Raw genomic sequence first — 26400 nt, forward strand, 5'->3', positions numbered from 1 at the left:
GTTAAAATAAGATGAGATGTCAACATAAAATTGCATGGAACTAAGTATATAATTACATCGTCTTGAAAACCTACAATCTCTTCCGAACTAAGATTATTTAGCGTGAAATCGAACATTATGAAAGAAAAAGACTCATATAGATAATTCTAACTAGTTGGTATTAAGACTTGGTCACGTTGATATAAATTTTTTCATTAGGTCCAATATTTGCTATTAACAGAAAATATAGAAAATTTTAGTATTATTGGAGAACTTAAAATACTAAATATATGTTGAAATGAAACGGCTCCAAACAGAGCGAGTTGGATTGTGAAGAGTCATAGAGTTGATCTTAATTACCATCATTTTATTTTGTTAAAGTATTAAAGAATCATTTGAAAAAAATATTACATAGAGCAATAAACATCCAATTGCTCACAAGAAAACAAAATAAATCTATCAAAATGTTCGAAAAACAATGAAAAAATTACTAACTCTTAATTTGTCGAAATGGGCATCTAATAATACATTATGTACATTTGGGATTATTATATGTATTACATTGAGATTATTACTAAGACTATATATATATAACAAACTTAATTCAAGCTATGGCTAAAATTATCCTACGACTTTCTATAGTTGCACTTTTCATCATATTTATGCTTTTAAGCTCGTCGATTCATGTGAATGCAGTGACTCGTAAATTAGGATTACACTATAACGTAGTTACACGCTTGTCAAATACAAAAGAAGCAAATTCTGGTGGATCAGAGCACAAGTATTTGTCCATTTTGAGCTCATTAACTCACTCAAAAGAACTGACCTCACGAAATTAGTATACAAGTATGCTAAAATAACTTCTCACAACATCTAGAGGTTGCTCAATTAAGCCCAATATGTACATAAATACAAGTATGCTAAAGTGCTATGTTATGCACTATATGTTGTACTATAGTATTATCTAATAATGTACTTTTGTGCTCTTATAATATCTAAAATTGAGTAACTTTCCCTTTTATTAAATTTTAAGGGGTTTTTGGTTTAAAATAGAATTATCTTAAAATTTTTATCAGGATAATAATTTGAGATTATAATTAACATTATCTATATTCTGTCTTTTAGGCTTGTTTGGTTCAAAGATAAAATACATTTAATTCAAATATCATAACGATATAACTCGATTGATCTATATTTCAAAAAATCAATCTTTTAGAAGTAAAAAAATCTCTTAACTCCTAACGGAGTCAACATGAGAATATTTTTTAATCATGCTAAAAAATAGAGGGGTAAATTTAGATATATTTTCCCAACACAAAGGAGTCATTAATGTAAATGCTTTGTAAATGCCAAATCAAATATGAGATGATTTTGCTATTTGTAAAGGTATGAATAGAATAAATAGAGTTAATGATAAAAAAATATATATAAAATATCTCAATTTTTCGAGTTTTATATTTGAACTATCATCAACTATTTATCAAAACACACTTGACACTTCAGCTACTGTTTGTGCCTTTTTCCTACCTAATACATCACCACCGTTCATGTATTTGATAATAGGTAGAAAACTCACACTTGATAGTTTATGTAAAAACTCGAAAAATCAAAATGTCTTAGGTGTGTTTCTGACCCACACTAAAAAATATATAATATAGTTAAAAATTGTGCAATTTAGGTTTTGGACAATTTGGAAAGAACATAACTAGTGTAATCTCAGAGTATGAGTCCAACTTTTTTTTAAAGAAGTGGATGGCACGACGTTGTTAAAGTACTTGTGTGAAAACTGAAACACAGTATAAACAAGAAGGGCAGATTTGCAGAATAAACTTTTTAAGAAAAAATGTCGACTTCAAATTTGGAATTGGAAGTGAGCTCTTCACTTACAGCTCCTTCTCTGCAAGTTCCAACCTTTCATCATACCCCTTATTATTGGTACATTCTCTCTCTCTCTCTCTCTCTCTCTCTCTGTGCTTTTTTGTGGGTGGAGAGGTATGTCTGTGTATATATTCTTGAAAGATAGACATAGCTGATGATGATTACTGTTTATATGAATTCTGATGCATAATTGAGGATACCCCTTTTAATTTGAAGGCCTAATTGAGTGAATTGGTACTCTGTGTGTGTTTGCCTTTTTTGGGGGGTGGGGCGTGTAAAAATGCGTTCTTGAAATACAGACACAGCTGGTGATTACTGTTGTTTGCGGGAGGTGGGTGGTGCTGTTTAAAAATGCATTCTTGAAATACAGACATTGCTGGTGATTGGGCGGTGGGGGTGGGGGTGTGAAAATGCATTCTTGAAATACAGACACAACTGGTGATTACTGTTGTTTGGGAGGGAGGTGGGTGGTGCTGTTTAAAAATGCATTCTTGAAATACAGATGTAACTCCAGTTCCTTCGGAATTGGTAGTCAATCCTATTTCCGGTAGGGGCAGTTGCCAATTGAATTAGATTTTGACCATTATTTTCATATCCGTAATAGTGCGAAAAGAAGGCCCAGCTCCAAGTTGTTCAAGAATAGTGTCGTTGAGTTTCTCGACCCTTTGACTTAGGATTAGTCAGTTCTATTTCTCGATGGGGCGGGGAAGGGATATTTGTTTGGGGGTGGGTGTGTAAATGCATTCTTGAAATACAGACATAGCTGGTGACTACTGCTGTTTGGAGAGAGGTGTGGGGGAGGAGGTGGTGGTGTATAAAAATGCATTCTTGAAATACAGATATAGCTGGTGATTAGTGTTGTTTGGGGGGGGGGGGGGGGGGGGGGGGAGGGTGGTGTATAACAATGCATTCTTGAAATACAGACATAGCTAGTGATTACTGTTGTTTGGGGGAGGTGTGGGTGGGTGAGGTGGTGCATAAAAATGCGCATTCCTGAAATACAGACATAGCTGGTGATTACTGTTTGTTTATGAAATCTGATGTACAAATGCTGATACCCTTTTTCGTTTAAAGACATAATTTAAGTGAATTCTACAGCTGACCAGTTTTAGATCCTCAACCACAACAACATACCGTATGGGGAGGATAGAGTGTACCAGTCCTTACTCCTACCTCGTGGAGGTAGAGATGTTGCTTTCGAAAGACCCTAGGCTCAAGTGTAGCAATTCAAATTATATATGGAAAGAAAAAGAAAACTATAGGGAAGAAAACATGGCAACTAAAAAGGAAAGGAGTGCGGAGCATACAAGAAAAGAACAGTAACAACAATAGGATAGTGCGATAACCAAAACACAATAAACAACCGTTGATGATAGATATCAAAAGCAAGCAACTACAAGCTTACAAATAATACTACAACAGACACTGCCAAGCCTAAACCCGTCTAAAAGCAAGACAATGTTCCACTACCTACTCTTTTGTTATGTAGTATGAAAATATACATGAAATTTGGTGCAGGAAAGATTGTATGGGCACCATTTTTATACAAAAAATGTTTGTGGAGTTTGTAGTTGAGCCAAAAAATTCTTGGTAAATGTGAATTAATTAAAGGATTTAGCCTTAGTTTGCTTCAGTATGGTGTTACTTTAGTAGGCTGAACTGATTTAGCTGATGGCTTTTGTTTGGGGAAAGGGAGAGCTTTATTAAGTAATTTCATGATTTTTATAAATATCTGGTAATTTTGAACTTAAGTTATCTAATGAAACTTCAAGATATGAATTTGGAACTTGTCAATCTTTTATTTGGTAAAAGCAATACTAAATGAGTAAAAAGGAAAAGAACTTGGCAATCTTTTATTTCATTATAGTTCTATGATTCATAGTATTTTATTCCTTATTGATCCCTTTGAATTCCATATTCGAAGTTGCGATCGGATCTATATTAAAAAGAATCGGTTCAATATATTTCTTATGTACCCATAGGTACTATATTGGATTTGTATCAAATTTCGGATCAATCTATGTTGAGTGATTGCCTTCATTATGTAGTTGCTACCAAGTACCACTATTTTTGGTTTTGGATCTTCCAAATCCTTCCCGTAGGAGATCCAGACCCATTTTTTCTAATCCTTTGAGAAAAATATTCATTCTCTTCCTAAAAATAGGAGGTAGAACCAACAAAGATTTCTTTTTCTATTCATCCTTGACCTCACTCAAGAATTGTTTTTTATCCAATCCGCAGGAATTAATAGAAAAGGCAAATCCTGTATAATACACCAGATCCGGCTCGGTTATTAATAGAGTGAATAGATCTTGAAAACTTTCTTCTGATTCAAAATCATAGTGTAACGTGTATCCTCCCCTGTAACAAAAAATTGTTTTTTGTTCAAGAATGAATGGAACTGTCCATATCTAGTTCATCCTTTGAAACCATATCACATCCCGGATAATGAATTAGGATGAATTGAGACGGTATTTTGTTAATATGTAATTATCTTGAATATATTAACCATTTCTTTATTTTGGGATCGCCCGGAAGGGACAAAAGAAAGATCTTGTTGTTTCTATAACTTGGGAGTATCTCTCTGAGCATATTCCTGCAGAAATTCTTCGCCTGTCCTAAAGATAAATGTTCATAAAAGAAAGGGAACTTTTGAAATCCCTGGAATTTATTTATGTAGAATTATTCAACCTAAGTACTTTCCTTTTCAAATTTGACATGTCTGTTTTTACTTTCCATTCACATTAAGCTTACTTACTGAATATATAGAGGGTTCAAATAATTGACTTGGATTGATCTGGATTTGAGGCATAGTTGATTGATCGAGAAAAATTACTAGCACTAACAATAAGTATTCTTCTGTTTGCTCTCTGTATTTACTTTCTATTACAGTGAGGAAAACATCTACCTGCTATGCAAAAAGCTATGTGATGATGAGCTGGCAGATCCTGATGGTTCTGATCTGTTTGTTATTTTCATTTCCAATGAGAAGAAGCAGGCAACTACTCTTTGCTCTTCCTTTGGTTACTCGTTACTGTCTTAAGAAGTTCATTCACTTCATTGATACTTCATCTCAGTGAAAATGATAGTTGTATAAGATCTGTTCCGCTACTAGTAATGGTAATTTATTGCGTTAAACTAGCAAATAGTTAGGTGGATAACAAAATAATGTGAACTGCAAGCCTTTGTTTGCAAACGGGATGTACTAACGTTTAGAACTTGATCTTTCACATTTTGTTTACCATTTGATAATTCTTTGTAATGCTTTAATCAGTTCAGTTTTTTCTCTCTATCCCCAATACAGCAAAGTAAAAGGATGAAAGGAAGTTCATGTTTGAATGGATCTGAAAATGGTCCAGGACACTTAAATGAGTTAAAGATAAATTGGACGTGAACATTCTTCGAAACTAAATCGATACAATACTATGAGTTCGTTTCTAGTGTACTGTGGCTTTCCAACTTAGTTGTTGGAATAAGGAGAGCGACAGAATGGCTGACAGTTCAGTTGTACCTAGCATAATGTTTTTGGGGATGTTAATTAATAATTATATGCTTTCAGATTCCTCTGTGGCATCAGAAGGCTAGCCAGCGAGCAGAGGGAGTTATTCTGTGGGACTATCATGTTATCTGTGTACAGGTTAGATTAATCTACTTTTTTCTAGTATAAGCTGAAAATGGTTAACTATATGGTTTTCATTTTTCTCTACTATAGCTATTGACATTTCATGTCCTTGAGAAAATCTGTTTGGATGCTGGCAGAAAAAGAGAAATGAGAACTCTTCGTCACTAGTGTGGGATTTAGATTCAAGCCTTCCGTTTCCATCACCTCTTGGCACTTATGTCGCTGACAGCATTCGTCCATCAATTCAGATATTTTCAGAATTCAAAAGGTAATAACTGTTCTAGTCCCAAAAAGAAACATGATTTCATTGATAAAGCTACGTATCTCTTGAATTTTTTGCTCTTAAACGATGAAGAACTGTTATTTCATTTTCTTTTGTAGGAGCTAGATATTTCATATTTGCTCAAATTAAGATTCTTGAAATAGTGATCTATTGCCCTTCTGTGTATTGTTTTTCTCCATTCCCTCCTGAAGTCAACCCAACCTTAAAATGTTTCTAACTTTTCGCAAAATTTACGCTCTACTTAGTGAATCTCATTTTTGTTTATCTTTAAAAATTGATTTCACAAGTTCACCCTATAGGGGGTGTTCTCATTAAAGAAATGCTCTTTCACTGACCTTTTTCTGAAGAAGAAACTAGAGTATGTTTTTCTTCTGGTGCTAAGCAATGTTGCCGACCTTTTGCTTGGAATAATAAGCTTACTGCAACCACATGAAGAACCAACTTTGGCCATTTCAGGTTTTTTCGAGTTGTGCATGCCCCTATATTCCTCCGACACTTCGCATCAGATAGAAGACATATGAAGGATTCTGCTGGAAACTGGATTGCTGAGCCGCCATCACATGAAGCTATTGTTGCTGAAGGTAAATGCACGAAATAAAAGTTTGCAAGATTATGCTTTAGTCATTTGTTGGTACATTTGGGAGATAAAGATAACTTTGTTCCTTCGATTAATATTTTTTTATTTTTTTTTGAGAAGGTAACAGTCTTGTATTATATTCCAAAAAAACCAAACCTGCCACAACTTGTTACAGGTTTACTAATTACAAATAAAAGGAGAGTATCAGGAAGATCTTCAATCCTAAATAAACAAAAATTACAAGGTGCCTAAAGCATTCATTACTGATTCTAGATCTTCCATATACTCCTGTTTACACCAAAAATGAAATAAAACCAAGCAATTCATCTTCATCTTCTGGATGCTGTTACTTTTGTTCTGGAAGCATCTGAGGTTCCTCTCTTTCCACACAGACCACCAGATACAGGTGGGGATGATCTTCCATCTTTCTTTATGACCAGAAATGTTGGCAAAGCTACTCCATATCTTCAGGGCCTGGACAATATTTCTTGGCATCACCCAAAAAAGGTCCTTCCAATTGATGAAAATGCTCCACAAAATATTAGTGATCCTACAGTGAAGAAAGAGGTGATTGACTGTTTCAGCCTCTTCTCCACACAGGAAACACCTAGGGCTCAGGTGGATACCCCTTTTCATGAGGTTCTCCTGAGTCAAAACAGCCTGCTTTGCTAGTAGCCAAGTGAAGCAGGACACTTTAGGAGGTATTTTAACTTTCCAGATAAGTTTCCATGGCCAGCCAGTAACCTGATGGGTGAAAGAGTTGAACTTTTTGTAAGCTTCCTTCACACTAAAATTTCCGTTACAGTTATGATTCCAAAACAATCCATCTTGGGAGGTAGAAGTTCCTTTGAATTGTTCAAGGATTCCAAAGAAATCTACTAGTCTTTGGATCTCCCAATCATTTAGGGGCCTTCTAAAACTCAAATTCCATCCCTGATTTGACCAAACTTCTGCCACAGTGTCTTTTTGTTGTTGGTTCAAAATGTAGATATCTGGGAAGAGGGTTTTTAGAGAGCCTTGTTTTAACCAGCTGTCCTCCCAGAAAGAGACCTTCATGCCATTTCCAATTCTAATGCTGCAATTTTCTCTTAATTTTGGCCAGAAATTTCTGATGGCCCTCCAGATGCTAGTTCCATAAGTACTAGTGACCATTTTGGTAGACCAGTGGTCCTCCATTTCATACTTCTGCTTGATAAGTTCTTTCCATAGTGCATGTTCACTGGAAGCTAGTCTCCATAGCCATTTCATCATAAGGCTTTGGTTCTGAATCTTCAAATTCCTTACCCCAAGACCTCCTTTTTGTTTGCTCCCAATCAATTTATCCCACTTAACCAAGTGGAATTTCTTAGTGTCACTGTTTCCTTCCCATAGGAAATTCCTCCTTATTGCATCAAGTCTGTTAATGACCCCATCTGGGATAGGAAAGATAGACATCATGTAGGTAGGCATGGAGTCAAGAACACTATTGATGAGAGTGAGTCTCCCGCCAAAGGAGAGATATTGACTCTTCCAGCTCACCAATCTTCTTTCACACTTCTCGACCACCTCATTCCAGATTCCTGAAGACTTGCTTTCTGCTCCTAGTGGCATGCCCAAATATACAGTTGGTAATTCGCCAGTCCTCCCCCCAAGTGTACCAGCCAGAGAGGTTAGATTGATGACCTCATTCACTGGGTATAGGAAGCTTTTTTCCCAATTGATATGTAGTCCTGATATGGCTTCAAATAGCACGAATATGACTCTGAGAACCATCAGTTGGTTTCTGTTGGCATCACAGAAAACCAGAGTATCATCAGCATATTGTAAGTGTGTAATCTCCATGTCACAACCCACCCTATTTGATACTCTGAAGCCCCTCAACCATAGTTTCTCTTGAGCAATCTTCAACATATCATTGAGTCCCTCCATAGCTATAAATTATAATGAATAAGAAAGGAGACAGAGGGTCTCCTTGTCTTAATCCTCTCTGTGAAGAGAAGAAACCTGTAGGAGAGCCATTGATTAGAATAGAATATTTCACAGTACTGATGCAAAACTTTATCCATCTCACCCATCTACCACCAAAACCTCTTTTGGATAAGGTCTCCAGCAAAAAATTCCAGTTGAGATGGTCATATGCTTTCTGAATGTCCAGCTTGCATAGAATGCCTGGCACCTTGCTTCTAATCCTAGAATCCACACATTCATTAGCCATCAAAATAGCATCCATGATCTGTCTTCCTTTAATGAAAGCAAGTTGTTGTGTGTCCACTAGCTTGTGCATAACCTTTTTAAGCCTCTCAGTAAGCACCTTAGAGATTATTTTATACACACTGCCAATTAAGCTAATGGGTCTAAAATCTGTGAGTTTTTTTGCACCCATCTTTTTGGGAATTAATGCCACATAGGTGGAGTTGAAGCTTTTCTCAAAGAAACCTCTCTCATAGAAATTTTTTACTGCAGCAATGACTTCCTCTCCAACAACCTCCCAACAGTGGGCATAGAAGGCCATGGTGTAACCATCTGGACCAGGAGCTTTGTCTCCAGCACAAAGCTTTACACACTCCCAGATCTCTTGGTTCTCAAATTCCCCCTGTAGCATCCTATTGTCTTCTTCAGAAATTTTGTGCCCTTCCCTGCAGCCACCAGAGGGTCTCCAAGTCTCAGTTTCAGAATATAGCTTCTGGTAGAAGTCTATGATTTCTTTTTTTATTAACTCTGGATCTTTGATTGCTTCACCATCCACATTTAATTCGTCAATGTTATATTGTATCTCCGGTGAGAGTTTGCAGTTTTGTGAAAGAACTTCGTGTTCTTATCCCCCTGCTTTTCGATTAATATTTTTATCCCATAACTACTCAAATGCCGACTCTAATTTGATTATTCTTTTGTTTTTTTTTGCCTAAATTCATCAACTTCATGATAAATACCTCAATAAGGACTGACCTTTTTGCTTGATAGTCAATTAGTTTGTTCTATATAACCTTTTGACTTTCACACTTGAAACAAATTTGGAGGTGGATAACGTGCATCAAAAGTTGAAATACGCCATTGTATGCCATACCAAACTGACTAGAAGTTTTAATCTCCCCTGCTGGTTTTATTTCCAATTATCTGATCTCACCTAACTTTTCTATCTACAATGTCGCATGACTTATATCAGAACTTGCAAGTACAAGATTTGATAGCACAGTTCAGCTTTCTGAATGTAATTGTATTTTATCTCATTTTATGTAGCATCACTTTTCATAGTTAACTTATGGAATAGAACATATAGGAACCAGTAGAACTAAGCCTTTTGAATATTTTTTCATTCGTTAAAATTGAATCGAGGAGCACATTTGCATTACCTAAAGATATCTGATAGGTACTTCGTATGATTTAGGGTCATCTGGTACAATTAGTGAGAAAATATGAAACCCTCTCGTTTGCTTGAGTTACAATTTTTATTTTCTGCCTTTTGCTTGCACAGATGGAGCTGTACACAACCTGAACGAGTACATTACAGTCTCTCCTGATGATGTAGTGAAGAATGTGGAAGCTGATACCGTCAATACTGTTTTCTCCGAGAAACTTGGTGTCGTAATTGGTGAAGATGATTTGTTGGGATTTTTCTCTTTGATCTCCTGATGAGAGTTGAGAAAAATTTACTAGCTTGAAAGATGAAATGATGGTCTTGGATTTTTACATGTAAAAAGAAAAAAGGTGTCTTGTGAGAGTTTTGCAAATAGACTGGAAAATATTCTTGTTTTGACAAGTTTTTTTTGGAGTTATTTTATTTTATAGAACTTGTATAGACATTTTGATGCCCGACCCTTCCCCGATCCCGCGCATAGCAGGAGCTTGGTGCACCGGCCTTTTTTTGGTATAGACATTTTCTTTTGTTGGTGAACATGGTTGAAGGAGGCATATTATTTAGTACAGTGATTTCTTCAAAATTATACACTCACATGAGCAGTTTCACAGCTACATTCTTCTTCTTTTTAATACAAATAAGTGGCAGGGTTAGTTTTCGTGTATCTCGACTATTCCATCGGTTATTTGATATCTCCAGCTAGCATAGGTAGCATATAACTTTGTACGTCAAGGCTTAGACATATGATACAAAATCTCATCTAAAGACTTTTTGTTACTACTTGGTTGAATTCTGATCTTAAATGTTTTTTTTTGCCCGTGATGGAGGGCGGGCCAAAGAAGGCTAGTCAAAGAAAAGACTTACGGATTTCTAGGTTGACAAGTTGTTGAAGAAGAGGTGTACATGACACTTTAGGCGAATAACATATTGAAACGAAAGAGAAAAGTGAAGAGCTTTATAAGACAGCTAAAGTAGAAAATACATGTTATGGGCTTGAACAATGACATGTTTACACAATACAACACATATAAAACACTATTGATACTCTTAGCTTCATTTTATGTGGATTATTTATTTTTAATATGTTTCGAAAAAATTTATATTTCTATATTTGAAAACTCCTTTTTTAACTTTAAACTTCCAGTGTTAGACTTAATGGCATGCTCTGATAGTCATATAAATATAAAACAATTATTTGATTTTCTTTTTTGCTTTCTCTTAGGAGTGGGAAAGGACTAACCTATGATGTCTAACTTTGATAGATTTTCTCCAACATAATCTACAAAAATGCAACGAATTTTTTGGTGGATAAGTCTGACAATATATGTATTTTAAACCATACGTTCTAAAGATATTTTCCACTATATGATACACGTTTTATTACCTTCTTAAATTATATGCACATTCAAATACCATCTTTTCAAAATAAACGGTGCTATTATTTCCACCAGTCATAAGTAGTTGATTTCCTTGAATTTTATGGGCCAAATTAATATCATCAGATGTTGTGTAGGGGTGGTAAGTATTACTCCACATAATGAAAAAGAAATTTACCTTGTTCTGGAATATAATATAGATATTAATGCAACAAAAGACTCGAGAGACCTCAAGCATAATATACGCTACCATCAGAGAGTTCATTCAGTCTTAATCAGAGGTTAACATTTTAGATTAGAGTTTTTAGAATGAAATTGATACCGTTAGAAATTGTTTTACTTGGACTGTTCGATATAAATCTAAATTAATCAAACCTCAATATAAATATCGAACGACCGAGTAGAACCTCTTTATATAACTATAGGCCAAAATAATGCTCGTATGAATTGTGAGATAAGTGGTAATAATTGATTGAAAGGTCTCTATTGCACGTTAGTGTCACAATGACTCAATGAATGCTGTATTTTGTTTCTTTTTTTCATCATTGGGTTGGGCACTTGAACTAATAATTTATTTTTTTATAATCATGGAAACTTTATTTACTAATTGTATTTTATTATTAAAATATAAATTACAAGTCTTTTTTGGCTATATATTAAGTATTATAATTATTATCTGTTACATATTTTGACTCTTCTCCTCCTTATTGCCTAAGTGTTGCATTATTACAACAGCTATCTTCATTTTTGGTAAAATAATAATTAACCAATCTCCATAGAAATAGAATTTCTATGATTACCAATAACAAGTTTAAAGATTTTGACCAAATATTTTGAACTATTATGACAAAAAAATTTACATAAATATATATTTTTATCATTAAAAGAATTTCCTACTTTGTACAAAATGTGGTTAAGCTTAGAATTTGACATCTTTTTATTCATAACAATCAAATTTTATTTAAATATTATTCATTATTATAAATGTATAATAATTAGTCACTATTAACAACTACAAAAATCTCGAACCCAACATACTTGTTACAAACAAGTTCAATCTAACAAAAGTTTGCCCATAATCACCTTATAATATCTAAATAATTATGTAAATATTCTTTAAACCGCCAATACATGATCCTTAAACTCGTAAAAATAAAAATCCTCTGCTCTCACCCCCCCCCCCCCCAATATTTTTAACGTGTTTGATAGTTTACCTGGCAGAAGAGTAAGATACCTGGACCCATTAAGCAACACACATAAAATATCATTTCATTTTCATTGAGAGTCACAAACTCAAAAAAAAAAAAAAAAAATCAGAATCTTTACAAACAAAAAAACTAAATGAACTCATAAATAAATAAATAAAAATAATTTTTTAAAAAAATAGAAAATCATTCCTATCCAAACTCCACACTCCCTCTTCTCTTTTTGCCCATAACTTTATTCTATGAAATCTAAACTAACCAATAGGAACCCAAGAATCATCATCAAACATGACCCCAAATCAGATAGAGAAGACAACAAAAAAATGTACAAACTTTCATTTTCTTGTAAATGCACACCCTTGTTGCCACGTGTCCTTATGTTTCACCACTAAAAAAACTCAAAAAACACCTTATATTTTTCACTCAAATTCTCCAACTTCCATAACAGCCACTTATAAACTCAAGAAACCTTTCACTTCCTTAAGAAACTTAGGAGTTTCACTCAAAAATCAAGTCTTTTTTTAGTAGGAAGTGTTAAAATTCAAAACTTCCCACAACCCAAGATTTTGTTTTTTTTTCTTTCAAAGTTTTGATTTTTTGTGTCCTTGGTTTTTGTGTACATTTTGTGTGTAATCAAGAAGCCAAAGAGGTTAAAGTTTGAATCTTTTTCAAGTTTTTGAACTATGGCTTCTTTGGTTTCTTCACCATTTACATTACCAAACTCAAAAGTAGAACACCTTTCATCAATTTCTCAAAAGCATTACTTTCTTCACTCTTTTCTTCCAAAGAAAACAAACCCCACTTTCTCAAAATCACCCAAAAAGTTCCAATGTAATGCTATTGGAAATGGATTGTTTACACAAACAACTCAAGAAGTTAGGAGGATTGTACCAGAAAACCTTAAAGGTCTTACTACTGTGAAAATAGTGTATGTGGTGTTGGAAGCTCAGTACCAATCAGCGCTCACTGCTGCTGTTCAGACACTGAACAAGAATGGTGAGTTTGCTTCTTTTGAGGTTGTGGGGTATTTGGTTGAGGAGCTTAGAGATGAGAATGCGTATAAAACTTTCTGTAAAGATCTTGAGGATGCAAATATCTTTATTGGGTCATTGATTTTTGTGGAAGAATTGGCTTTGAAGATTAAGTCTGCTGTGGAGAAAGAAAGGGATAGGCTTGATGCTGTTCTTGTGTTTCCATCAATGCCTGAGGTGATGAGGCTGAACAAGTTGGGATCTTTTAGTATGTCGCAGTTGGGGCAATCAAAAAGTCCATTTTTTCAGCTTTTCAAGAAGAAGAAATCTTCTGCTGGTTTTTCTGATCAGATGTTGAAGCTTGTGAGGACATTGCCTAAGGTCTTGAAGTACTTGCCAAGTGACAAGGCTCAAGATGCTAGGTTGTATATACTAAGTTTGCAGTTTTGGCTTGGAGGTTCACCTGATAATTTGGTGAATTTCTTGAAAATGGTGTCTGGTTCTTATGTTCCTGCATTAAAAGGGGTGAAAATGGACTATTCGGATCCGGTTTTGTACTTGGATAGTGGAATTTGGCACCCTTTGGCTCCTTGTATGTATGATGATGTGAAGGAGTATTTGAATTGGTATGCAACAAGGAGGGATGCTAATGAGAAACTCAAGAGTTCTAATGCTCCTGTTATTGGGCTTGTTTTGCAAAGGAGTCATATTGTTACTGGTGATGAAAGTCACTATGTGGCTGTGATCATGGAATTAGAGGCAAGAGGGGCTAAAGTTATCCCAATTTTCGCCGGGGGGCTAGACTTTTCCGGGCCAGTTGAGAGATACTTCATTGATCCCATCACAAAGAAGCCTTTTGTGAATTCAGTAGTATCACTTACTGGTTTTGCTCTTGTTGGAGGGCCAGCAAGACAGGATCATCCAAGGGCTATCGAGGCGTTGATGAAGCTTGATGTGCCTTACATTGTGGCATTGCCTTTGGTCTTCCAGACAACAGAAGAATGGTTGAACAGCACTTTAGGGTTGCACCCAATTCAGGTTGCTCTACAAGTTGCTCTACCTGAGCTGGATGGAGGCATGGAGCCTATCGTATTCTCTGGACGGGATCCAAGAACAGGCAAGTGTCCTTTTGTCATGGTGATTACAATTTCTATTTGACATGAAATGCAAATTCTATGTTTAGTTTGATTAGTTTTTGCTCAACATTACTAACTTTTACAGCTTTATTTCCTTTCATTTTTTGAAATATGCAGGGAAATCACATGCTCTTCACAAAAGAGTGGAGCAGCTATGCACCAGGGCAATCAAATGGGGAGATTTAAAGAGAAAATCAAAGGTATTTGTTCTTTTCATATTAATTTAGATTAAATGATAAGATTTGTTTTGTAGCTTTAAGGTAATGTTCTGGCTAATTAGAACTATTTCACAAATGTGATTAGGTCAATTACTTGCAAATACTGATTAACATGGGTCCATTTCTTTGGGTAAGTGGGAATAAATTGTTGACCATTAGTAGAACTCACTTATCTGTTACTAGTACTTAAAAATACTATTTTTAGAGTTTCCTTCTAGTATTTAAACTCTGATCACTTTCATTAGTACTTCAGCAAGTCAAATGAACTCTATTTGATGTAGACAAGTTTAAGAGTTCCTCTCTTCTACTATTTAAAGGTGTAATACATAAATAGACACTCAAACTTGGCCTCAACTCCCAAGTAAGCACTCCAACTTTGAGAGTGTATATCTAGACACCTCAACTTGGTCTCAACTAACAACTAAACACTCCAACTTGTCTCCACTGTTCTCATGGACACCCGAAATTGAAGGTGACATAAATTTTAAAGGTGTCTAGATGATCATTTTGTAAGTTAGTGGTCAACTGACACGGTGGAGATGAGTTGAGGTGTCTAGATGTGTATACTCAAAGTTGGAGTGTTTACTTGTCAGTTGAGGGCCTGAGGCCAAGTTTGAGTGTCTTTTTACGTATTATCTTTATTTAAACTTTGATCAGTTTCGTTAGGACTTCAGCAAGTACAATGAACTCTATTTGATGTAGACACGTACAAGAGTTCCCTTCTTCTAGTATTTAAACTTTTGATCGCTTTCATTAGGACTTCAGCAAGTGCCATGAACTCTGAACTACATGTTTTCATGCCTTTATCATGATCACAAATTGCAAATTAGGATGAAATTCTCATACGAAACTAAAACTTTTTAGGGTCAGAACTGTTACAACTTCCTATGTTGCTCGGACTCTCCAAAAATGTTGTCACACTCGTGTTGGATCTTCAAAAATGCACTACTTTTGAAGGACACGACATGCATTTGGCGGCATTTTTGAAGAGTCTGAGCAACATAGACGATTTTTGCATACTATGTTCATAGACCAAAGGAACAACAATATTGAAACTTTGATCAGTAATTCTCCTTAAATGTGTATTATGATCTTTGTCAGCAAGAATTGTTCAGTGGATTCATAAATCTGATTATGTTGTTTATAGCAATTGTCTAATTGTTTCTTGCTACTGATGCTCAATGTATAACTGAACATTGTGTAGGCTGAGAAGAAGTTGGCAATCACTGTTTTCAGCTTTCCCCCGGACAAAGGCAACGTCGGAACTGCTGCATACTTGAATGTCTTTGCCTCCATATACTCTGTGCTCAAAGATCTCAAGAAAGATGGGTACAACGTTGAGGGGCTGCCTGAGACTTCTGCTGAACTGATTGAAGAAGTAATTCATGACAAAGAAGCTCAGTTCAGCAGTCCAAATCTTAACGTAGCTTACAAGATGAACGTCCGAGAATACCAGAAGCTAACCCCCTATGCCACTGCTCTTGAAGAGAACTGGGGGAAAGCACCTGGTAATCTGAACTCTGATGGAGAGAACCTCTTGGTATATGGAAAACAGTACGGAAATGTATTTATTGGTGTTCAGCCTACATTTGGATACGAAGGTGACCCGATGAGACTTCTGTTCTCCAAATCAGCCAGCCCTCACCATGGTTTTGCTGCATACTATTCCTTTGTGGAGAAAATTTTCAAAGCTGATGCAGTTCTCCACTTTGGTACTCATGGTTCTCTTGAGTTCATGCCAGGAAAACAGGTGGGAATGAGCGATGCTTGTTTCCCAGATAGTCTCATTGGAAACATTCCAAATATCTATTACTATGCAGCAAACAATCCATCCGAAGCAACCATTGCCAAACGAAGGAGTTATGCGAATACCATTAGCTACTTGACTCCCCCAGCTGAGAATGCTGGACTCTACAAGGGACTCAAGCAGCTTAGTGAGCTCATTGCATCGTACCAATCACTGAAAGACTCAGGCCGTGGCCCTCAGATTGTGAGCTCTATCATTAGTACTGCTAGACAGTGTAATCTTGACAAGGACGTTGATCTTCCAGATGAAGGGCAGGAAATAGATGCCAAAGAACGTGACCTCGTGGTAGGAAAAGTATATTCTAAGATTATGGAGATTGAGTCTCGTCTTCTGCCCTGTGGACTTCACATCATTGGTGAACCTCCAACCGCCATGGAGGCAGTTGCTACTCTTGTCAACATTGCTGCATTGGACCGTGCTGAAGATGATATTTCTTCCCTTCCTTCTATACTGGCTGCCACAGTTGGAAGAAACATTGAGGAGATCTATCGAGGAAATGACAATGGAGTCTTGCGAGATGTGGAGCTGCTTCGTCAAATTACTGAGGCATCACGTGGAGCAATATCAGCATTCGTTGAACGTTCAACTAACAGCAAGGGTCAGGTTGTTGACAATTCTGACAAGCTGACCTCACTCCTTGGTTTTGGTATTAATGAACCATGGATCCAGTATTTATCAAACACCCAATTCTACAGAGCTGATAGGGAAAAGCTCAGAGTCCTGTTTCAGTTCTTGGGAAACTGTCTGAAGCTAATTGTGGCTAATAACGAGGTGGGAAGCTTGAAACAGGCTCTTGAAGGGAAATATGTTGAACCAGGTCCTGGAGGGGATCCAATCAGAAACCCGAAAGTTTTGCCTACTGGGAAAAACATCCATGCTTTGGACCCACAGTCTATTCCCACAACAGCAGCACTGCAGAGCGCCAAAATAGTGGTTGAAAGATTATTGGAGAGGCAAAAGGTTGACAATGGGGGCAAGTACCCGGAGACTGTTGCTCTGGTGCTTTGGGGAACAGATAACATCAAGACTTATGGAGAGTCGTTGGCACAGGTTATGTGGATGATTGGTGTTAGGCCAGTTGCAGACACACTTGGACGCGTTAACCGAGTGGAACCAGTTAGTCTTGAAGAGCTCGGAAGGCCTAGAGTTGATGTTGTTGTCAACTGCTCCGGGGTGTTCAGGGATCTCTTCATCAATCAGGTATTGGTCTATCCTCCTTTTCTACTGATTCTGCATTGGATTGGTACATTAGTGCAATGTCAGATCATTTCTTATCATTTGTTTTGTTTTGTATACAGATGAATCTCCTGGACCGAGGAATCAAGATGGTTGCTGAGCTTGATGAACCAGAAGACCAAAACTTTGTTAGGAAACATGCACTAGAACAGGCAAAAACACTCGGAATTGATGTTCGTGAAGCAGCTACTAGGGTCTTCTCAAATGCTTCGGGTTCTTATTCTTCCAACATCAACCTTGCTGTCGAGAACTCATCATGGAACGACGAGAAGCAACTTCAAGACATGTACTTGAGCCGAAAGTCATTTGCATTTGACTGTGATGCTCCTGGCGTTGGCATGATGGAGAAGAGGAAAGTTTTTGAGATGGCTCTAAGCACAGCTGATGCCACGTTCCAGAACCTTGACTCATCAGAAATTTCACTCACAGATGTTAGTCACTACTTTGATTCAGACCCAACCAACCTCGTTCAGAACCTCAGGAAGGATGGAAAGAAGCCTAGTGCATACATTGCTGACACCACTACTGCTAATGCGCAGGTGAGTGTTATCACTTGATGGATAACTTGAAAGATGTTAACCCGTTAAGTTGATAGAAGTCGTTTTACTTTATGTCTAATGCCTCTATCTGTGATGATTCAGGTACGTACGTTGTCTGAGACTGTGAGGCTAGATGCAAGGACAAAGTTGTTGAACCCCAAGTGGTATGAAGGCATGCTGTCCACTGGCTACGAGGGTGTTCGTGAGATTGAGAAACGATTGACCAACACAGTGGGGTGGAGTGCAACTTCAGGACAAGTTGACAATTGGGTGTATGAAGAAGCCAACACAACATTCATCAAAGATGAAGAGATGTTGAACAGGCTTATGAACACAAATCCAAATTCTTTCAGGAAGTTGCTTCAGACATTCTTGGAGGCCAACGGGCGTGGATACTGGGACACTTCTGAAGAGAACATTGAGAAACTCAAGCAGTTGTACTCAGAAGTCGAAGACAAGATTGAAGGAATCGATCGATAAATGTATAGCTAAATATATGATCTCTGATTATTGCCTATTTCTGTTACAGGATAATAAGATCCTTTCTGCTTCCTAACAATTTCTGATGTGAATCCCTTTGATAGTCCCCAGTGTAATTTTTGTTCATTTTTTGGGGATGTCTTTCTACTTTTATGAGAAAAATACTGCTTCCACATATTCAAATTTGATCTTGAAAGTTGCAATTGCCTTCATACTCTTATTTTTTTCTTTGTTTTCCCCACCCGATGTGCAGTACCTGCGCTCAGAGACCTAACTAATTTGGAATCACGTCAGGAAGTCCCACTATGAAACAAGAGAGTATTTCAGCAAAACGAACACTGAAATTCCCATATACATGATGTATACCAAAAAAGACGAAAACCTACAAAAGACATGTATATGATTTTCTACCAAGGATACTCAATCGTCTATGGAGATATATTTCAATATTGCACTTTGAAGATCGTCTAATCAAGTGTGTATTGAGGGATGTCAAGGGCGTGCTCTCTCTAACAACTTAAGTTTTTCGATGAGATGGTCACACGCTTCACATAAGGCGTGACATAACTGCAGTTTTGGGACATTTGTAGTCAGCTGTTGGACACATCAAGATGAAAATTGTTCAAGCAATGCAGTATTGGGACATTTGTAGTCAGCTGTTGGACACATCAAGATGAAAAATGTTCAAGCAATCTTGATTTCTCACATGTAAAAAGACTGAAGATATACAAAAGATTTCTCTGTAGAAACTTATCATATTCAAAAGCAAAATGAAAATCAGAAGAAAGTTTGCACTGTTTTCTCCTTCAATTCTCTTTGCCACAAAATTTTTAAGAGTTAAAACAGTATTACAACAAAAATCTACAAGAGCACAAAACCTTTTCTTTCACCCCATTCCCCCCTACTAATGAATGGTGCAAAAGAATAGTAGAATTCAGCTGCACATAAACTTTACATGTTTTACATTTTCCCTGTGAGACTCTTAAGAGTATCTATCATTACACTATACCAACTCCATTAAAAGGGGGTCACCTGCTGCCATAACTCTGATCAGCTTTATGAACTCTTGCTCACTTGACACTTTCCATGGGTGGATTGCAGGCGCCTCAGCTGAATAGAATGTCGTTAAATTGCCAGGAGGCTTCTTCTTGTAAATCATTGAATTCAATACAGAATCGAAATTCTGTGGAGAATCCATAGCCGTAAAAAACATTGGCATTGCAACCTTATGATGCATGTCTAGATTCCCTACTAGATTAACGAGGTCGACAAAGTCGGATACGAAACGACGGGGGATGTAGAATATCTCCGAACTGCATATCGTCAAGGTCTCGTCACTTTTCATTGACTCTTTGTAATTGACTTGCAAATGTACCGGCATTGTTGCTACCACTTTCTTAACAACGTCTGCTTGCTTCACAAACCAGTCCGATTTGTTAGCTACTGGAACAGCATGCCATGACTTGGATACCTATGCGCATAAGAAAGAAATGAGATACCTATTGCTTGTGTTTTTGGACAGGACAGGTTTGAGAGCTAATCATTGGCAATGATAAATTAAGAACTTCAAAAAATTTCCCTTTTCCCCCTCTTCCCTGGAGGGAGTTGGATGATCAGGCAAGGGCGCTTTAGCCACAAGTAAAAAACTCAAGCTATGTCTAAACACATCATAGGATGGAACTCTTCCCTCATGACGATGGACTCAGATGTCTTATACATTATCTCCTCTCCAAGCCGAATAAAGAAATAAAGAGCCTTACATATATTATTTTACATATATACTGGATGTCGTTAATTAGATTAGATGGTTAGTAGGTAGCCGAGTGTTACCGCACTCTATGTGGGAGAGGCAGGTGGATTTCGCCTCATCTTCTACCCTGCTATTAGTAGTAGTAGTTAGTAATCGGTTAGTTTCTTATTCTCCAATGTGTGGTACTATCTGCTACTTCATTTACTTTGTATCTTGCTATCATATTTCCCTGCTTCGAAAACTTCTCTTTTGAGATGAAGGTATATCGGAAACATCCTCCCTAGGGATAAGGTCTGCTTACATCCTACCCTATCCTACCCTACCCAGACCCCACTTGGAGTGTTGTTATGTATACTTCCCTCTAAATTCCCTTTGAATAACAGCAAGAAGTACAAATAACAGAAGAAATCAGTGAACAGTAAATTTCTTTAATTGAGCCATAAAAGGTAGGAATTGGCTGAATCCGTAACAAGTAACAATTAGTAGAAACCTTCCACTAAATACCAAAAATAAGGACTTCATATTTGTACTTACCTTGTTTGCTATCCAGAGCTTTGACTTGTCTGCTTGAAGCAAGTTCCAGTAATTAAGGATAGTATCGTCCTGGAGAAATAGAAAGCCTTCTGCACTAGTGTATCTATCAAATATCTTTGGTGCATACCTGAAACAGAATTTGCCAACAGTGTATTTAATCAAGAATGTTTCCAGGATATAAATTGAACTCACATGATTGACTGCAGGCCATTCGACAACATGAAAACCACAAATGCCCTTAAAAAGATGACATTAGCATGGAGCTCTAAATGATACGTAATATATAACATGTGCAAGCATGGATAGAGGGTACTGGAAAAATACTCATTTCAGTTGTCAAGAGGTCCTTATATATTAATAGAAGTAGGGAGTATAGAGAAGCATTAAATTGACAAACATGGTCAATGAGGATTTATATAGCTTCTCTCAAATTATTTGAGACTGAGGAATTGTTGATGTCGTATACAAAAGAAATGCTTGCAAACACACAATTTCTTTTTTGCTTTTTTAAGTCACACATTTTTTCCATGGTTGATGGGGATATAATTCAGTATATAAATTCTCTAGCAGCTTAGACTTTTAGGGCATCTCCAACCCAGAACACCAAATTTTACTCTAAAAAGGAATATTATCTTTATATTCTTCTCTCTTCAATATTATATAATTCTTTTTATTTCATTTACATTTTCAAAAATGTTATATAATACAAATATAATAAAATAATGAAAAAGTGATTTAGTGTTGATGAATAGTGTCACACTAAATTTGGTGCGACACTATTCACACACTAAAATAGTGTTGGGTTGGAGCCCCAAAACTAACTTTTACACCAAAATAGGATTTGGTGTAAAAAAATAGTGTTGGGTTGGAGATGGTCTTAGATGAGATAGTCACACACTTTAATCCGGTATCATCCAATGGTCAAGTCTCATTGTCACCCATTAAAAAGCAATCCGGTGCACTAAGCTCCCACCGCTACCCATTATCAAAAAGAGTTTCCACATGCTTGGTAAATGAATCAAACATGCACGTGAAGGAGCTTGTTGAAGAGTAATCAAGTAAATAGAAGTGTGATCTCTCTAGCAGCATAGGCTTTTAGATGAGATGATCACACACGTCAATAATAGTATTTTTGCATATGTTACCATTCATGGTTGAAGCATCTTCCTTTACTGCTAGCACTGGTTTACTGGTTGGTACAAACAAGAGTCGCAGATTGCAACAAGTATATACCAAAGTTTTATTCGAAACTGAATTAGATTATGAAGAAAAGGAATAAGATGTTTTAAGAAAAGTGTCCATTACATTTAATGAGCTTTCAACAATCAAAGAGAGAAGTTATAAGTTTTCACTCTTGCATGACAACTCTCAGTGAGTTCACTGATTTATCTTATGATCACCTCTACCAAAAGAAATGAAAGAAATGTATATCAAACAAAAAAGATACGAAAAAAAGGTTATAATTCAATTGATGATATGCTTTATACACTAACAAGGCAGACCAAGTTCATACTGACTACCCCCTCTGTACAGAACAACAACAACATACCCAAGTGAGCTCTAAGGAGGGTAAAGTGCACGCAAACCTTACCCCTACCTTGGAGGTAGAGAGACTATTTCCGATAGCCCCTCAGCTCAAAGGATACATGTCCAGGTTCGAACAATGGACCTCTTAGAAGTTAACAAAACTGTGAGCCAATCAGTCCAAAGAACCATATACCCCCTTCTATACAAAAACCATAACTTATTACCAAATAAACTAAAACGCGAAGAAAAAAGATGCAGAAGACTAACCTGTACATATAATCCAAATTTCCTTTCTCAACGGCAAGATCTACATTCTTCTGGTCAGACAATATGATAACTGTCTTAAATATCCTGCCATATAGCAATCTCCACTCCAAGGCAGTACGTTCAACTGGTCCACTACAAAAGATTATGAGCACAACATTGCCAAAATTCTTCCTCCACTTAATCAAATTGGCGATTTCATAATTCACTGTACCAATCTCTTCTACCCCAAGATGCACAGATGGCAACTTCTGAGGTACAAATTCCTTCCTGTCACCATGGCCTATGCTTGCCCTTGGCCGATCCAACTCTAAAGACATTAGCCGAGGCTGCATGTACCCAACAGCAAGCAGATCTTGAAGCCATGCAGCAGTGAACTTGACATCTTGCACTGTCCAAAAGCCTTCTTCAGCCATTGCATAGCTTAACTCCAAAATCTTTTCAAACAACCTGTGTTTACTGGATCTCCACGCTACCAAAAACTTTGTTAAACGGCCAACATTCACGTGTAGATCTTTCTCTTCTGAAAAAGGGTATCCCTCGATTCTATCATACCGATGGATAGTGGGAGGATACACCACAACATACCCACCAATCTCCCATAACAGTCTCTGTGTCCAATATCCTCTTAAAACATCAGAAGCCATTGTACTAACAGAAACTGGGAGCATCAAACCCCAAAATGCAGATGAATGAAAAAGCGTATTAAATGAATTAACCGGAACCATCATACCCTGGGGCAATGCCACTTTCGGGGCATGCTCATCAAATCTAATATCAAATGCTTCAAACCCTGCCTTCCTAGTAAAATAGAACACTGAATCCACATCCGGTAAACCATTCGAGATCCCTTGCTGGATAAGCTGCTTTCCACCAAAAATCTCAGTATAAAACTCCTCATGTCCAATTTCACCCACATTTTCCAATGGCAAACCTCTCGGCCAAACAGACCGTTGCCCAAAATGGATATACGGGTTCACCACAGTCCTATTAGGATTATCATGACTATATTGCAAAATCACTTCTTGCCTAGCATCCTCACCAATCAATTCAACATCAAAATGTTTACCAATATCATCACCAATCACATCACCACGATCATCCATATCCAAAATCTTTTTAGCACCATGTTGTATAGCAAACAAATAACCAACAGTCTTTCTAACATAAGAATCATAAGGCAAGTAATCTACAACCCTGAATCCTAACTTCGCTTGCATTTCCAAAGACAAGAAAATTGTACCTTTCAAGTTCCAATCTTTAGGGGTTTTCGAGTTCCCAACTGCAAGAACCTGCCACCCTTTGATCCTCCCAAGCTTTCTAAGCGAATCCGACGGGTAATCTGAAACAGAAACCACAACCCATTTCTCAGATCGAAAATTTGCGTAAGGAGTAGACTTATCTAAGATAGCTGGTATGTTATTCCAGTTGATTTTGGGGAATTCAGGTCTGATGGAGTGAGTTTGAGTTGACTGTAAGCAGAGGAGAGTAGTGGTGTCACCAGCAGCACTACGAAGGTAGAAAAAAATAGCAATGGTGGAGATTAAGAGCAAAATGGTGAGGATTTTGTAAAGATTTTCAGAAACCCATGTGGAAAAATCAAGATTCTTGGCTCCATTGAAACGATTTGGGGTTCTTGATAGAGGAATTGATGATCTTTCTCTAATGGGTTTTGGTCCTTTTGGTGATTTAGAAACACCATCTTCACGATCTTGGACTAACATTGAAATCCCACCACCTCAATTTTACACACACACAAGAGTAAAATGAGAGCTTTATCTTTTTTGAGTTCTTGAAACTCAAGTGTTAGATTCTTCAATCTAGCATTTGACTTGAGACTGAAAATGCTAAAAAAGTTTGTGTTTTTGGGTATTTGCCGACAAGGGATGGGAGGGGTGGGGGGACGGGGGTGGGTTCCTTTAGCTTGAAGGTTAACTTCAGTTGGGGTAGTTTGGTGAGAGGTGCACCTTTGGACTCTACCATTTCTACTTTTTTTTAATTATGTTTGTTGATCTGGAGATTGGGTGGCCAATAACTCAAGAATAGACAAATCAACTAACTTAAAGAGATGACACTGAACGATCTGGTGCGGATTAAGTTATTCTCTCTTAATCAGAAGTTTTGATTTTAAATGGTGGAGATTCAATAATAGTACTTGACACGAAGAGTTTCTCCTTAAATGAACTCTCCATGATAAGAATCTTAATTAATCGAACTTCACTAAAACACTGAATAAAAATGATTTGGTGCAAATATAGGATTGCTTCTTTCTTAATCAGAAAATTTGATTTCGAGCGTTGAAGATGAAATAATACTTGACAGGAAGAGTTTCTCTTGAATGAACCCTACGCGACAAGAATCTTAATTAGTCGAACTTCACTCGAACACTAAATGAAAATGATTTGGTGCAGCTGATAGAATTGCTTCCTTCTTAATCAGAAATTTTGATTGCGAGTGTTGGAGATGAAATAATACTTGGCAAGAATAATTGCTCCTGAATAAACCCTACACGACAAGAATCTTAATTAGTGGAACTTCACTCGAACACTAAATGAAAATTATCGGGTGCATCAGATGAAATTACTTCTCTCTTAATCGGAAGCTTTGATTTCGAGTGTTGGAGATAAAATAATACTTGATAGGAAAAATTTCTCCTGAATGAACTATGCGTAACAAAAATCTTATTTAATCGAACTTCACTTAAACACTAAATGAAAAATAAACTAACTCAAAAGATATTTAAGAAAAGAAAGAAGAAATCAACTCAATGGATGAAAACATAAAAGTCAAGAAAAAGAAAGGCAAAAGAGAACTTAACTTTATGTGTAAGTTATTTATTAGGAAAATTAAGGTTAATATTGGAAGGTTTTCACATAAGTTTACAAAGAATTTTAAATTACGTAAAAGAAATTGAACTATCTATAATAAGAAAATATATGACTTATTTTGTATGACAATCTAAAATAGTCCAGGTCATAACAACAAGTTAATTAGGAATTTTACAAGTGATAGTGTAGAATTAAAGAAGAGACTGAACTAGCTTTTAAAAAAAATATGACCAAGATTTAAACACTTCTGATTAAAATTGATACATTACTCTTGTAAACTAATTACTTTTACGTATAATATGAATAGTGTTTATGTGAGATGTAAATTGTTCGAATTAGTAGAGTAAAAAAAAGGTAAAAATGATCAATGGATCCTAGTGTTACCAGAGAGCTTTCATTTGGTTCTACCTCGTTCTATACACATGCAACTGCAAATTTAACTTGAAGTGCTTTCACATAAATTTGAGGAATAAACTATATGCCAACTTTATACCCAAAATGTCTCAATTTGAACTATCATCCATACTCCATGCCTTAGTTAGACTTTAATCATTCCTACTTTAAACCTATGATTTTGAATAACTTCAATTCTGAATAAAATTTTGAGGCAGCTAAACTTTAAAAAAATTGTAACCTTGGCAATTTTTTTAAATAAAATAAATAGTGCTATTTGTGCAATTCGCCCCAAAATCAGGGCCAAAAATTGGGTTCTATTATAGGTCCAATGTGATGCAAGCAAAATTTGGGTCATTTGCATTTTTGTCCCATGTTTTGTGATGGTCTTTAATTTTTGTTTACAAATAACTTTTTTGTGAGATATAAGTATATATCTTCCCATCATAATATCCACAAGACA

The 26400-nt window shown here is 36.4% G+C and overlaps 3 protein-coding genes across 3 annotated transcripts; 2 read left to right on the forward strand and 1 right to left on the reverse strand.

Moving 5' to 3' along the window:
- The first annotated feature begins 1749 nt into the window (after positions 1-1749).
- LOC125818693 (protein N-terminal glutamine amidohydrolase) lies at positions 1750-10239 on the forward strand. Its single transcript, XM_049498204.1, has 6 exons — positions 1750-1914; positions 4750-4855; positions 5417-5494; positions 5617-5747; positions 6219-6343; positions 9791-10239. The coding sequence occupies exons 1-6, from the start codon at positions 1823-1825 to the stop codon at positions 9946-9948; spliced, it is 690 nt and encodes a 229-aa protein (XP_049354161.1). The 5' UTR covers positions 1750-1822; the 3' UTR covers positions 9949-10239.
- Positions 10240-12857: 2618 nt separating this feature from the next.
- Positions 12858-18814, forward strand: LOC125818675 (magnesium-chelatase subunit ChlH, chloroplastic). The gene is made up of 5 exons (XM_049498186.1): positions 12858-14342; positions 14479-14561; positions 15784-17586; positions 17685-18161; positions 18264-18814. Exons 1-5 carry the CDS (start codon positions 12938-12940, stop codon positions 18639-18641), a joined length of 4146 nt encoding a protein of 1381 aa, XP_049354143.1. The 5' UTR covers positions 12858-12937; the 3' UTR covers positions 18642-18814.
- Positions 18815-19397: 583 nt separating this feature from the next.
- Positions 19398-24512, reverse strand: LOC125818592 (probable glycosyltransferase STELLO2). The gene is made up of 3 exons (XM_049498089.1): positions 22720-24512; positions 20926-21052; positions 19398-20112 (listed from the first exon to the last, which is right to left on the reverse strand). The coding sequence occupies exons 1-3, from the start codon at positions 24438-24440 to the stop codon at positions 19645-19647; spliced, it is 2316 nt and encodes a 771-aa protein (XP_049354046.1). The 5' UTR covers positions 24441-24512; the 3' UTR covers positions 19398-19644.
- Positions 24513-26400: the final 1888 nt, after the last annotated feature.

The sequence above is a fragment of the Solanum verrucosum genome, unplaced genomic scaffold (genome assembly GCF_900185275.1).
Source record: "Solanum verrucosum unplaced genomic scaffold, falcon-dt-bn FXZP01000252.1, whole genome shotgun sequence".
In the NCBI taxonomy this organism is placed as follows: Eukaryota; Viridiplantae; Streptophyta; class Magnoliopsida; order Solanales; family Solanaceae; genus Solanum; species Solanum verrucosum.

Excerpts from the sequence above, each read along its gene's own strand:
- LOC125818693 (XM_049498204.1), top strand. The coding sequence starts at position 1,823 with ATGTCGACTTCAAATTTGGAATTGGAAGTGAGCTCTTCACTTACAGCT. Across the intron at positions 1,915-4,749 it reads CATCATACCCCTTATTATTG|TGAGGAAAACATCTACCTGC; the intron begins GTACATTCTCTC and ends TTTCTATTACAG. Across the intron at positions 6,344-9,790 it reads TGAAGCTATTGTTGCTGAAG|ATGGAGCTGTACACAACCTG; the intron begins GTAAATGCACGA and ends TTGCTTGCACAG.
- LOC125818675 (XM_049498186.1), top strand. The coding sequence starts at position 12,938 with ATGGCTTCTTTGGTTTCTTCACCATTTACATTACCAAACTCAAAAGTA. Across the intron at positions 14,343-14,478 it reads TGGACGGGATCCAAGAACAG|GGAAATCACATGCTCTTCAC; the intron begins GCAAGTGTCCTT and ends TGAAATATGCAG. Across the intron at positions 17,587-17,684 it reads GGGATCTCTTCATCAATCAG|ATGAATCTCCTGGACCGAGG; the intron begins GTATTGGTCTAT and ends TTTTGTATACAG.
- LOC125818592 (XM_049498089.1), bottom strand. The coding sequence starts at position 24,440 with ATGTTAGTCCAAGATCGTGAAGATGGTGTTTCTAAATCACCAAAAGGA. Across the intron at positions 21,053-22,719 it reads AATTTGGATTATATGTACAG|GTATGCACCAAAGATATTTG; the intron begins GTTAGTCTTCTG and ends ATTCTGTTTCAG. Across the intron at positions 20,113-20,925 it reads AGCTCTGGATAGCAAACAAG|GTATCCAAGTCATGGCATGC; the intron begins GTAAGTACAAAT and ends TTATGCGCATAG.